The sequence below is a fragment of the Peromyscus eremicus genome, chromosome 1 (genome assembly GCF_949786415.1).
Source record: "Peromyscus eremicus chromosome 1, PerEre_H2_v1, whole genome shotgun sequence".
NCBI classification, from domain to species: domain Eukaryota; kingdom Metazoa; phylum Chordata; class Mammalia; order Rodentia; family Cricetidae; genus Peromyscus; species Peromyscus eremicus.
Window position 1 is genome coordinate 103,007,292 of NC_081416.1, and position 13,986 is coordinate 103,021,277.

Here is a 13,986-nt window from a genome sequence, read left to right on the forward strand (position 1 = left end):
TACTTATAATAACTTTAATTACACTAATTAACCTAAACTTCAACTGTCACAGAAAGATATTCCATAAATTCAGAAAATACTCAGGCTGTGGTGAACAGACAGGAGCCTTTGAAGAATTCAACGCACTGGATGGAATGTCTCAAGGATTTCACCATAAGTCTTCTTCTCTGTGAAAGAATCATGGAAGATTCATTTTTAAGTTATACTTTAAAAATTCTATTTCTTGGGCTAGGGATGTGGCTCAGGAGTAGAACATTTGCTGAGTGTGTATGAGGTCCCAGGCTTATTCCTCAGCATTCAAAAATAAACAGATAAAGGTTAGTTAGGGTGGAGAGCTAGGCTCAGCAGTTAGGAGCAGAGGCTGCTCATGACTGTCTGTGACTCCAGTTCTTCTAGAGGATCCAACATCCTCTTCTGTGTGTGCACAGACACACACATGGGCAAAACATCCATATATTTATATTTATATTTATATATATATATATATATATAAAAACGCTAAAGATGATGATGTAAGTAAATTAAAAAAATTAATTAAAAACAATTCACCTTATTGATGGAAACCCTGCTGATGTTGGGTCTCCCCATAATTCATGTTGAAGCTCAGTTCTCAAAGCTATGGTATTAAGGGACGGGGTCCTGTTGAGCGGTGGTGGCATATACCTTTAATCCCAGCACTTGGGAGGCAGAGGCAGGTGGACCTCTGTGAGTTCGAGTACAGACTGGTCAACAGAGCAAGTTCAAGGACAGCCAGAGCTGTTACACAGAGAAATCATGTCTCAAAAAAACCAACCCCCCCAAAAAGAAGAGGTGGGGCCTTGGAATGTGACTAGGTGGTGAGAAGGGGCCATTCGGAACGGACAGTTCTTAGAAAAGACATTTTATATGGACTCGAGATTCTGGTCTACAAAGAAGATGTGGGATGGAGTCCATACAACCAGACAGTACCTGAAGTCATGGACAACAGTAACCAGGAAATATGAGACACAGTAAACAAAGAGGTTTTTCATTTTTCAATGAACATGAAATACCTTTTTCAGGAAAATCTTCTGGATGTAATTTCATATACCCAAACATGTCATGGTCCTTCACAGCATACAAATAGTTTTGACGTTTTAAAAAATAATATCCAACGAAGTAAAAGGAAGTAACAAATAGAAGCTGGCGATGCAGACCTGTAATTGACAAATCCCCAAAGTAAAAATCAGTCAAAGCGCATAAAGAATTTCGTGTTCATGTTACATCTCGGAGAACACTGCCCCGCCCCACCCCCAGGGTCTCACACAGCCCAGGCTGGAGCTGGTGCTTCCCTTCTTTCCTCTTCCTACCTTTCTCCCTCACAGAGAACCGCAAGACTCTTCACCAGAGTTGAGTACTCTTCCACTTTATAGCCTCTTTCCCACACCCACACCCCAGTCCATCAATTCTTCTAGGTAAGTAGTTCTCCCCCTCCAGGGAGTTTATCCCTTTCTGTCCAGAGCCCCCTGCCAGCTTTCACCTGCTCACCTTTTACCCTCACTCTGCATTGGTTATTGCAGTGCCCAGCGACTACATCACATACCTAGCTTAAAAAAATCACATGGCTGTTGTGGTGAGCACTTTTAATCCCAGCACTTGGGAGACAGAGGCAGGCCAATTTCTCTGAGTTTCAGTCCAGCCTAGTGTACATACTGAGATTTTGTCTCAAAAAACAAAAAACAAATCAAAAGACAAAACCAAAAAAAAAAAAAAAAAAAAAAAACCAAAAAAAAAAAAAACCCTACACATTGGGGGTTACTTAAAAATTTCTTGGGCAAAGCATGCTGTGAGTAGAAAAGGTTTAAGAATACTGAGCTAGACCAACAAAGTGTGTATTCAGTAAATGCTGTAGAGGAAACCAGTCTTCAGCACCACCATCTCCAAAAGTAATACAGGATGTTCAAGGAATTCAGAAGGTCAGACTTCCAGTCCGAAGTGCTGTGTACATACTCTTTTGTTTCTTACAGAGATAGAAAATGTCCTTGGAATTAAATCACTAGTAGGGTAGAGATAGTGTCACACCCCAAAGCATATGTTCTTTTTCTTTTTGGAGAAAGGGTCTCACTGTGTAGCCTGGCTGTGTAGAACTAACTCACTTTGTAGACCAGGCTGGCCTCAAACAAAAAGAGATCTGCCTGCCTCTGCCTCCCAGGGCCTGGGGTTAAAGGTGTGCATCACCACACCTGGCACAAAGCATTTGTTCATCTCCAGCTTCTTGAAGAAAAGCTGGACTGGAAACAATGACGTGCCAGCCCATCTGTACTTTCTATGGAACATTTTTCCTCATATTTGTACCTCTTTCATGCTCCCAAAGTACTCTCTATCACATGGCTTCTATCAGAGCACGCATCTACTACTCCAAGATCAATAACAGATATTTATTTGTATTTCTGACTGACTTGCTTCTTAAGGGCAGTTCTTCACCCCATATTCTTAATATGTACCCCAATGTCTGGCACAGAGAAAAGTTTAGTCAATTCCTTCTCATTCAGCATCTTTTGTGTGTTATGAACCTTATCTATAGAACTCACTGAACTGCCATAACGAACACATTAAGATCCATTATTCTCATTTGTTAGATGAGGAAACTGGCAGATTGACCACATGACCTGCCAAAGTGACAGATGAAAAACAATGGAATAAAAATATGTAGTTCCCAAGTGACAGGCTTTGATGAATGTGGTGTGTGTGTGTGTGTGTGTGTGTGTGTGAGAGAGAGAGAGAGAGAGAGAGAGAGAGAGAGAGAGAGAGAGAGAGAGAGAGAGAGAGGAGAGAGAGGGAGAGGGAGAGGGAGAGGGAGAGGGAGAGGGAGAGAGAGAGAGAGAGAGAGAGAGAGAGAGAGAGAGAGAGAGAGAGAGAGCGAGCATGCACTCTAGAGGTACAAACAAAAAAAGATCATGTCCATCTCATGCTGTCATCTGTCCCCCACATACCACACACAAATAATAAATATAACAAAGTTCAAAGGCACCCAAAGTTAGTTTGTTGGATTCTTTCTTTCTCTATCTTTGGGATTCTACAGTTCTTAGCACAGCCATTGTGTCAGCTATAATCAATCTTGACTTGAAAGCCAGTGACAGTGACATACTAGAATATAAGACTTGCTAGTTTATTGACACTCTCCAGCGTCTGGGAGTTTGCACACATTAGCCCCTTCCCCAGACTTATGAATCACACTCGTATTTTAACAGGATACCTATTCTTGCATGCTTCAAGTCTGTGAAGCGCTGGTTCTGAACACACACTAGCAAGCAAGCTCCTCTCCCTAACTCCTTAGTCATGTGACCGTGGGCAAGCTGCTTTAACCATGTCTTTCCCATGTCTTTTTTTTTTTTGAGACCTACAGCCATCACGCTCATAAGTGTGACAGCATGGAATGTGCAACAGTTTATAAGCACGAAGTACAGCGCGAACTAACTGTGGGGTCTAGAATTCCCAGCCGCGCCGCTCTTGGGTTCCTTTAATCTGGTTCGGTTCGGTTCTGAGGAGCTCCCGGGGGTACACGGCTAGGCAGGAAGGGGCGGAAAAGCACGGATCCGGGGGTGGATCATGGCGGGCAGCCCCCAGCCCCTCCTCCGGGCGGCTCCCGTCTACGCAGCCCTCACCTGCTTGCAACACAGGCCTCCTCCACAACGCGTTATCCAGCAGGCCGGTGCAGTAGCCCAGGAAGCCTATGTAGACAAGCCGCGGGTCGTTCAGCTTGGGCGGGGGCAGGCTCCGGGCCTGATCCGGCAGAAATGTGAAGGGCTCGTGGCCCGGCCGTCCGGCCATCATATTGATGCCGGTTCTACGTGAGGTCTGACCTCAAGACTCCAACTATAAGAAAAACCACGACGGCGACCGCCGCCACCGATACCGTTCTCCTCCGAGCTCCGGGCTGAAGGGCACAGCGTACGGCGGCGGTGCAGCGCCCAAAAGCCTCCCCGCGTGCGCAGCCTTCGGGACACCTGCACACGAGGTTCCGGGCAACTAAGTGGCCCACAATCCGTGAAGGCTGCTGCTAACACTGGAGTGAGGGTTTGGGGGCCAGATGCCAATCCAGTCCAGGGATACAATAAATGACCCAAAGTGGGCAAAGACTAGGAGACACTGCTATTTATTTTTGCCCAGTTCTCACATAGGAAAAATTTCCCCAATTCTCCCTCATCTGCCCCCTCCATGGCTCTTCAGAAAGATTGCATTCAACAAAAACCCACAAGTGGTCGTGATGGATAGTTTATTTATTGAATTCCATAAAAGCTAGCTTTCTGGATTCCAACCGTTCATTTACAGTTTTTCTACACCCTCTAAAGCCTAAAATTAAAATACGGTCAGCAACAAAGTATTCAGAGAAGGCCTGGGGTGGATCATTGAACCTATTCTTGAGGTTCGGTTCTGGTGATAGTCTGCTAAAATGATTCCCTCAGGGCCTTCAGATTTATGTACATGGTTGAGGGGAGTGTTCCCTAAAGGATCAAGGAGTGAAAGAAAGAAGGTATCTATAATGTTCTGTCAAGCAATTGCCTAGTCTCTGCTCACCTTCCTAGAATAAGGGACACTTCCATATTTGAGCAGCGCCTTTTTGAAAGCCCGTCCTGATACTGAACTAAAATGTCTTCGTGTTCCGTCCATTTATTGGTGGCATTTAGCATTTTATCCAGAAGAATGCTCACTAAACCATAGGTCAATTCTAATATATATATGCATGGAAGACTTGAGTGCTAGCCAGAGGTGGTAACGCAAGCCTTTGATCCCAGTAGGTGGATCTCTGGGAGTTCTAGGCCAGCCTGGTCTACAGGGCAAGTTCCAGGACAGCCAGAGCAGTTACACAGAGAAATCTTGTCTCAAAAACAAAACAAAACAAAACAAAACAACAACAACAACAAAACAAAACCAAAACCAAAACAAACAAAGAAAAAGACCTGAGTGCTAAATACCAGCTCGGAGTAAAGTGTGGGAATGTTCCCCCATTTTTGTGCTCTCCTTGAGAAAAAATTCAGGGAGACACACAGAGAAAAGCATCAGGGTGTGTGAGTGAAGCTCTATTAAAAGCATAGTCGTATGTGACCCGTAACCCTAGCAGCTGGCAAGCAGGATGGTCAGTCATCCTTGGGTACATGAGTCCCTGTCTAAAAAAATTTTTTAAATAAATATATAAACAAATAATAGACAAAAGCAATACAGTTGCATCAACATGTGCAGACCCTGGGTGAGAGGAAAGGAAAAGGAGACTATATGGAGGGTCTGGGAATCTACGTAACCGATATATCAGTCCTATAATTAGAAGTTTAAATGGTTTTCTTTCCCCTGTATCTTTGTTCAGCACTGGTCTGAACTGGAAGTTATTTATTCCTTCTTGAGATTTGCTCACGGTTTTTCATTTGTCCCCACAGGGCCTGCTAGCTAATTACCCTGTTGTAAGGAAAGGAAGAAGGGGGCTTAAAAGAAGAAGGACCAGAGTCTTCTATTAGGGTGCCCAAGGAAAAGAGTGAGACCCTTTTCCATGGCTCCAGCACTCACCTCTAACTTCTGCCTAACCAAAGACAGGGACTGCCAGTGAGGCCTGGTGGAACAGCCACTCGGGCAGGCAGATACACTTGGTTTTGTTTTTTGAGACAGGGTTTTTTCATGTCTCTATGTAGCACTAACTGGCCTGGAATTTGCTGTTTAGACCATGTGACCTTCAAATTAGTGGTAAGCCTCCTGTCTCTCCCCGCTGAGTGCTGGGATTAGAGCCCTATACAGCTCTGCTCACTTTCACCCCACCAAGAGAATTCTTCCCGACAAAAAAAAATCTACCCCTGAACTGAAATATTTTAAGTAAATTTTTTCAAGTAAAAATTATTTGAGAAAGCATATATTAGAATATTGTTGTTTTTGCTTTTTTGATGGGCCCACCACGCAGCTCCCAAATAAATCAACATGGAGGCTTATTCTTAATTATGAATGCTTGGCCTTAGCTTGGCTTGTTTCTCGCCAGCTTTTCTTAACTTTAAATTAACCTGTCTGTCTTTTGCCTCTGGGTTTTTTTTTTTAAACCTTTCTCTATTTTTGTACACCTTTCTTTCTTACTCTGTAGAAAGGTCCTGCAACAAGACCACACTTCCTAATAGTGCCACTCCTTTTGGGGGCCATTTTTAGCTGGGTGGCTGGCCCCTGAAGTCCTCCTCCTCCTCTGGTTCCTTCTTTCCTCTCAGATTTCTCCTTCTATATATTTTCTCTGCCTGCCAGCCCCGCCTATCCTTTCTCCTGCCTAGCTATTGGCTGTTCAGCTCTTTATTAGACCAGTCATGTGTTTTAGACAGGCACAGTAACACAGCTTCACAGAGTTAAACAAATGCAACATAAACAAAAGTAACACACCTTAAAATAATATTCTACAACATTAGAATTTTCCTGGAGTGCACCAAATGACTTGAAAGTTCACATCTTATGGCCCAGTAATTACACATCTCATAACCTGTTCTATAGAATATAAAACATTGCAGCCGGGTGGTGGTGGCACACGCCTTTAATCCCAGCACTCTGGAGGCAGAGGCAGGCAGATCTCTGTGAGTTCGAGGCCAGCCTGGTCTATAGAGAGAGCCCCAGAAAAGGCACAAAGCTACACAGAGAAACCCTGTCTCGAAAAAAAAAACCAACCCCCCCCCCAAAAAAAACAAAAACATTGCATGGTGTGTTGGCTCACATCTATAATCCCAACAGCTGGGGGCAGAGGAAACAGTTCTAAAAGTGGAGATCAGCTTTGACAACAGAATGAGGCCCTGTCTCAAACAAAACAAAGAACAAACCAAGGGTCAGGAGACAGCACAGTGATAGGGCACTTGCCGAGTGTGCACTAAGCCCGAGTTCCACCCTCAGTTCAAAAACACAGATAGAACAAAAAACTATTAACACGAAAAATCGTTTCTGCATTTTTTTTAGAGATAGGGTCTTGAGTGCTGGAGAGAGGGCTTTCTGATCTTCCAGAGGACCAGCACCCACATTGTTGACTTATAACTGCTTGTTAACTCCAGCTCCAGAAAATCATAGGCCTTCCTGCAGCCTCCAGGCCATATACACACAGACATGCACATAGACACATAATAAAAATAAAGCCCAAGCTGGCCTCAAGCACACTATGTAGCTGAGACTGGCTTTGAACTCATGACCTCCTGCCTCTACCTTCCACAAACAGGGATCAGAGGCGTATCAGCACACCCGGCTTGCAGAGTGACTCTTACTGTTGTTTTGCTTTGCTTTTTGCCACAGTGTTCATTTTTAAATTACACCAAAAGAATGAAAGCCACCAAAAATATTCTCCAGAAAGAATTCTGAATAATTAAACTACTAAACAAACACACACTTACACTATCACACATATTCTTGAACACACTAAGGGGCAGCTTCTCACTTGGGTGCAAGGGACTCTGTAACGGCAGCTCACCCACCCATCCCCAGCACACCACTCCCACAATCCTCTGGGCCTCAATCTCAGACTTCATTTTTTTTTGGACATTTATCTAGTATGTGTATGTGCATGTGCACATGTGCCATGGACATGTGTGGTGGACTTATGACAACTTTCAGGAGTTTGTTCTCTACTTTGACCCTGTGGTTGTCAAGCTTGGTGACGTGTGCCTTTACACACTGGACCATCTCACCTGACTGATTTATTTATTTTTTCCAAGACAGGGTTTCTCTCTATAGCCCTGGCTGTCATGGAACTCACTATGCAGACCAGGCTGGACTTGAACTCAGAGATCCACCTGCCTCTGCCTCCTGAGTGCTGGGACTAAACTCATCACCACTCTTGTGGTGGTTTGAAAAAAAAATGGCCCCCAAAAGGAGTGGCACTATTAGGAAGTGTGGTCTTGTTGGAGGAAGTGTGAAGGTGGGCTCTGAGGTCTCTTTTCTCAAGTTTCACTCAGTGTGACAGTTGACTTCCTGTTGCCTGCCTATGAAGATGTAGAACTCTCAGCTCCAGCACCATGTCTGCCTGCATGCTGCCCATGTTCCCCATAATGATGGACTGAACCTCTGAACTGTAAGCAAGCCACCACAACTAAATGTTTTCCTTTGTAAGAGTTGCCATGGTCATGATGTCTTTTCACAGCAATAAAAACCCAAACTAAGACAACTGTTCAGCTCCGGTTTTTTTAAAGTAAAAAACTGAGAAGAAATTTACATAGTAATACATATTTGTAGTCTCAGCACTTGAGAAGTGGAAGCAGGATGATTCAGAGTTCATGAGTATTCTCAGCTACATAGTGAGTTCAGGGTCAGCCTGGGCAACACAAGATCTTTCCTTAGAAACAGTAACAAAAAGAGGCTAGCCTGACCAACACACGGAGATCTTGTGTCAGCACATAAACAACTGAGTGCTGGGGATTGAGGCCTCATCCTAGCAAGGAAAGCTAGTTAGAAGACGAGGAAAAGGAGGAAGAGAAGGGAAGGGCCTTTCTCTCCTGGTTCTGGTTGTCTCTTGGCTGACACCGAGGAATTTGACATAACTGACCAGTCTACCTGAAAAAAAAAAGTACATACATCTTTTTTACAAATAAGATCTTAAAAAGGATTTTATTTATTTTCCTTTTATGTATTTAATATATTAAAAAGGAACTTAGTATAAATATTTTTCACAGAATAAATTCTTAATTTGCAGTGAATGAACAACAGGATCTTGAAACATGGAAGTTTTGTTAAACAAAATTTCAAAATTATAATCGTTGCCGTGAAACATTTTGCCATTTTATCTCTGCGTTAACATCGTTGTTACTCTAAAAAGAATTGTCATCAACACTGTCTTTTTATGTAAAAATATACATGTAGATATTTAACCTCCTGAGTGACTAGTCATACATCAAATACAATTTAATGAAAGAATTTTAAAGTTCTTAGAATGAATCAGTATAGATTTATAATGTATGTTCAATTGTGATAAAATTCAAGAGCATACCACAGAATTTGTACTTAAATTCTGAGTTAGAAAATATGATTTATCCCCAAGCAAAACCAATAAACTGTTTTAAATAAACTGTTAATAAGATGGATTACTGAGAAGTCCTGTTTTCTCATTTATTAATAAAATGCAGATAGCCATTTCAGACTACCAACTTGGATGTTCCCTACTATATACACCAAAATGATTTCATTACCAAGAAATTTCTTGCAACACAAAAGGGTGAGATAATTAAAATATTTGCTTTACAATAAAGCAATTTATACAATTCATCTTTCCTAGGCTGAAGTGACTGGAATGGTGGCCCACTCTCTTGTATAAAATCCTTCCTCTTCTGAAACCCTGAGGGAAGGTAATTTTTTTTTTTCAGACAGGGTGTAGTTTTGGTGCCTTTCCTGGAACTCACTCTGCAGATGAGGCTGGCCTTGAACTCATAGAGATCGCCTGGCTCTGCCTCCCGAGTGCTGGATTAAAGGTGTGTGCCACCACCGCCCGGCTGAGGGAAGGTAATTAAAGTAACAAATGTGGAGCGGTTCCCAGTTCTCTATGAAACTGCTGCTGGCTTAAAAAAAATTTTTTTTCCCCAAAGACAGGTGGAAAATTGTGGGGCTACTCTGTACAGTTTTTAGAAGTACTTCCAGAACAACTTAATTAGAAGGGACTAAAATGGCCCTGTAAGCAATGTCCTTGGAATGCTTGTTAGAGATGAGGGCCATTTCCCACCTCTACTACTGTCCCTATGTTATCACAGTCATGGCTCCAGCCATTATGATTCCTGTCGTCAGAGTAGAAATCCTCTCGGCCTCCTCTGTAATGAGTCAGACCCATGGTCAGAGGAGCGCTGCTCACGGCTACAGTTTCTCTCTCCTGGTTAGGGGTGAGAATTCTGTCTTTTACGCTGTAATGACAGTGCATCTTGGTGCCACTGGGAGCTGGAAGACTGGTTAAAGCTGTGAGCGTGTGATTCACCTGATGGCGAAGATCCCGACTGATCTGCATGTGGAGAACCAAATTTCCGAACACATGACATCTGTCTGAAAACATTGTTCACCACTGCTTGCCGCTGATGATCTTCTGGAGAAGAGAAGGACCTCTGGACCATCTGTGCTGATGGAGTTATGTTATCCACCGTCCTTTCATAGCTGTTAGGAGATGTGGAGGTAGAGCTTAAATTTCCAACGTGATGCTGGGGATATGACACAGTGGCATCCTGAGAGGAGTGACTACTTCCTGACCTAAACCGTTTTGATAGGCCTTTTGAAATGTTTGATTCCATTGAGAAGATTCATGGCGTAAGGAACAGACACTTTGTGTTTGAAATTCACAAATGCAAACTGTTTCACTTTGCCATCTTTATCTTTTGGGATTTTCACCTTTATTACTGGCCCAGCCTGGTGGAACAGCTGGAAGAGGCGCTCCTCTGTCATGAACAGAGTGCAGTCGGTCCCCACCTCCATGTCACTTCCAGTCTCTGGCCTAGTCTAACAGTTCACAGCCAACAGGCTGGCTGACCCACCGACCAACCCTACTGTGCACTCTCAGGAAGACTGGATTTTTAAATGTGTGTGTGTGTGTGTGTGTGTGTGTGTGTGTGTGTGTGTGTGTGTGTAAGTGCCCATGGAGGCCAGAAGAGGGCACTGGATTCTTGGAACTGGAATACTCACAAGCAGTTTATGAGCTGGGGAACTGAACTAGGATCTTCTGCAAAAATAATATGGACTCTCAACCACCAAGTCATCTCTCCAGGCTCACAAACAATACTGTTAAAATGCTTAATGAACCACGCCTGAAGTCCAAACTCCTTGCATGTACAAACAAAGGTCCTGTATCAGTACATCTCCCAGCACCCCCTTTTCCGTCTGTGAGCTACACAATGTACCTGGTAAATCTGCTCAGGGACAGAGTGTTGCAGAATATTCCTTTACACTGTATGAAGATGTGTCACTGTGATTGGTTTAATAAAGCACTGAATGGTCAGCTGCTAGGCAGGAAGGGGTTAGGTGGGACTTCCGGGGACAGAGAGGACTCAGGGAAGAAGAAAGATAGTCAGTCACCAGCCAGACTCCGAGAAAGCGGCACGAGCAGTAGAGACATGAGGTAAGGAGCCATGTGACAAATCATAGATTAAAATAAATTGGTGAACTTAAGTTATAAGAGCTAGTGGTACAAGCTAAGGCCAAGCTTTCATAATTAATAAGTCTCCATGTTGTTACTTGGGAGCTGGCAGTATGGAGAAAGACTTGCTACAACAGAGTTCTTTGGATAAGTAAATATACCAGTGACGCTGGAGATGGAGCATAAGGCCCTGGGTTCAACCTGAGCACCACATAAACTGGGTGTGAAACCTGGACGAACTCAGGCTGCCTTTTCTTTGTGTGTCATTTTTGTTGTTGTGTTTTAAGACAGGTTCTTGTGTTTCCCAAGATGGCCTCAAACTTGCTATGTAGTTGAGGCTGACTTTGAATTCTGGATCTCTCCGACTCTAACTCTCAAGTGTTGAGACTATAGTCATGTGCCACAATGCCCAATTATAAACTATTTTATTTTTCAATTGTGTGTGTGGTGTGTGTGTGTGTGTGTGTGTGTGTGTGTGTGTGTGTGTGTAGGTGGTGGGGAAAGTATGTGCATGAGTGCATATACTGAGGCCAGAAGAGAGCATCAGATTCTCTGGAGCTGGGATTACAGGTAGTTGTGAGCCACCCACTGTGGGTGCTGGGAACTGAACTCAGGTCCTCTGGAAGAGCAGTATACACTCTTAACTGCTAAACCACAGCAGCTGGGCACTCTCACTCTGCCAGCCTGTCACCTTCAGAGCAAGTCTACAAACCGTAGTTTAATTTGCACTGGCATCGAAATCAACTCACCCAAGTTGATCATGCCAGGTGCGTCCTTGCACCTACTCTCTCATGCACACATACACAGAAAACACAAGTCAGGCATGGTGGCACACGCCTTTAATCCCAGCACTGGGAGGCAGAGACAAGAGGAGCTTTGTGAGTTCAAAGACAGCTTGGTCTACATAGGGAATCTCAGGGACAGCCAGGGACAGACCTTGCCTTAAAAACAAATAAATAAATAAAACTTTGTTTTAGGTTTTTTTAAATGGTGGTGGTACACTAGGTTTCTTGTGTTAGCTTATAGTAGTGTTTTGTGTTTTTTTTTTTTTTTGAGACAAACAAGGGCTTCCTATGTAGCCTTGGCTGGCCTAAACTCAGAGATCCTCCTGCTTCTGCCTCCCAGTGTTGGGATTAAAGGCATGAGCCACCATGCCTGACTGTTTTGTTTTTAAATTATATTTGTGTGTGTGTGTCTGTTTCACATGGCACATACAGAGGTCAGAGGAAAACTTTCAGGAGTCACTCTTGCCCTCCATGACTTCTGGGGATGACAGAACTTAGGTGGCGGGGTTTGTGGCAGCCACCTTTACCATCATCTTGATAGCCCTATTTTGCTGTTTTACTTGAGTCAGGATTTTCATGTAGCCCAGGCTGGCCTCAACCTCACTATGTAGCTGATGATCCTCTGGCCTCTACCTAAACGTTGGGACCTGTGCCGAAAGTCTAGACTCTCTTGTGTGATCCTAGGAAAACAGGTAAACACATTCACGTATTACAGCTACTCATGGCAGCAGACCCGAGACAGCGGGAGCACATGTGGGGGATGGAAAGGAAGAGGAGAATAGAGGACTCAGATAAACAGCAACTGATCAACACTGAACATTTAAAAAACATTTCAGGCTGGGCCAGGCACAGTGGCAAATGGCTATAATACCACCGCTCAGGAAGCTGAGGCAGGCAGATCTCTGAATTCAAAGCTAGCCTGGTCTACATATTAAGTTCCAGGCCAGCCAGGGCTACACAATGAGACTGTCTTAAGCCCCCCCCCCAAAGTTTCAAGTCTTCTTTTATATAATCATTTTAGAGATAAAGACACCATGGTAAAGAATGGTTAAATAATTTTCAAGATGGCTCAGTGAGTTAAGGTGCTTGCTACTAAGTAATTGAGTTCAACCACAGTACCCACACGGTGAAAGGAAAGAACCGACTCCCCCGTGTTATCCCAGACTTACATAGGTGGGTGCCATGATATGCACAAAAATGAAAGCTTGATTTCCAAGCAGGCTGTATGACTCTCCGGCCCCTACTCTTTACAAAATCACTATGCTGTACTAGGTTTACTAACACACACACACGTATATAAATATATGCAAACCAAACAGGTTATTATTTTTGTGTGTGATGCTGGGACTGGGCACAGGGTGCAAAGGGGATGGGGAAGCTGGAGGCATGCCTTCCTTTCCCTTTGGCACCATCGCCATCTTTACTGTTGAAACAACAGACAATAGACAGGACGACTGGATCAGCACGCCACGACAGCACTGACTTTGGACTTTCTTGGTTCTGTAGTGGAAAATGGATAAACACAACGTATAAAAGTTCCTGTGTCAGCTAGTGTTGGCCGAATTTGAATGTGTAGCACACGGTAGGAAGACTAAGGACCTAGATGACATGTATATATATGTAGCAGCCTCAAGAAAAGGAAGAAAAGGGGGCTGGAGAGATGGTTCACTGGTTGGGAACAATGGCTGCTCTTGCAGAGGACCAAAGTTTGGTTCTCAGCTTCCAGACCACATGGCTCACATCACCTGCAACTCCAGTTCCAGGGGATTCAACGTCCTCTTCTGGTGTTTAGACACCAAACGCACATGTGGTACACATATATACACACAGGTATACGCACACATGAAATAAAGGGAGAAGAGCTGAAGGCACTCCAGTGTGTTCCCAGCAGGAAGGGTTAGACGGGGTCCTTATCCGAACTGCAGGGCGTGAGAGAGATGACGAGGGCTCTCACTGTGGGCTGGCGTCTGTGGCCTTGCCAAAGCCGCACATCAAGCATCTCCCGGCTCGCTGAGTGTCACCTCTGTATCATTTCAATGAGAACAACGCTCCTGGAACAAGGTGTACAGAACAGAGACAATACACCACCTGCCCGTGTGCACGACAACAGGGAAAGAAATGTAAGACTCGGTAATGACCCAAAACATT

At 44.0% G+C, this 13,986-nt stretch overlaps 1 protein-coding gene and 1 pseudogene across 1 annotated transcript; both read right to left on the minus strand.

The window, feature by feature from the left end:
* On the minus strand, positions 1-3,923 carry Ndufc2 (NADH:ubiquinone oxidoreductase subunit C2). Its single transcript, XM_059253136.1, has 3 exons — positions 3,624-3,923; positions 1,032-1,175; positions 1-167 (listed from the first exon to the last, which is right to left on the minus strand). The coding sequence occupies exons 1-3, from the start codon at positions 3,790-3,792 to the stop codon at positions 118-120; spliced, it is 363 nt and encodes a 120-aa protein (XP_059109119.1). The 5' UTR covers positions 3,793-3,923; the 3' UTR covers positions 1-117.
* Positions 3,924-9,599: 5,676 nt separating this feature from the next.
* Positions 9,600-10,365, minus strand: LOC131913710 (RNA-binding protein 7-like; annotated as a pseudogene).
* Positions 10,366-13,986: the final 3,621 nt, after the last annotated feature.

Bases quoted from the DNA above. Each gene is read 5' to 3' on its own strand.
- Ndufc2 (XM_059253136.1), bottom strand. From the start codon at position 3,792: ATGATGGCCGGACGGCCGGGCCACGAGCCCTTCACATTTCTGCCGGAT. The intron at 1,176-3,623 runs GTGAGGGCTGCG...TGTCAATTACAG, and splicing joins GAGGCCTGTGTTGCAAGCAG to GTCTGCATCGCCAGCTTCTA. The intron at 168-1,031 runs GTATTTCATGTT...ATTCTTTCACAG, and splicing joins AGAAGATTTTCCTGAAAAAG to AGAAGAAGACTTATGGTGAA.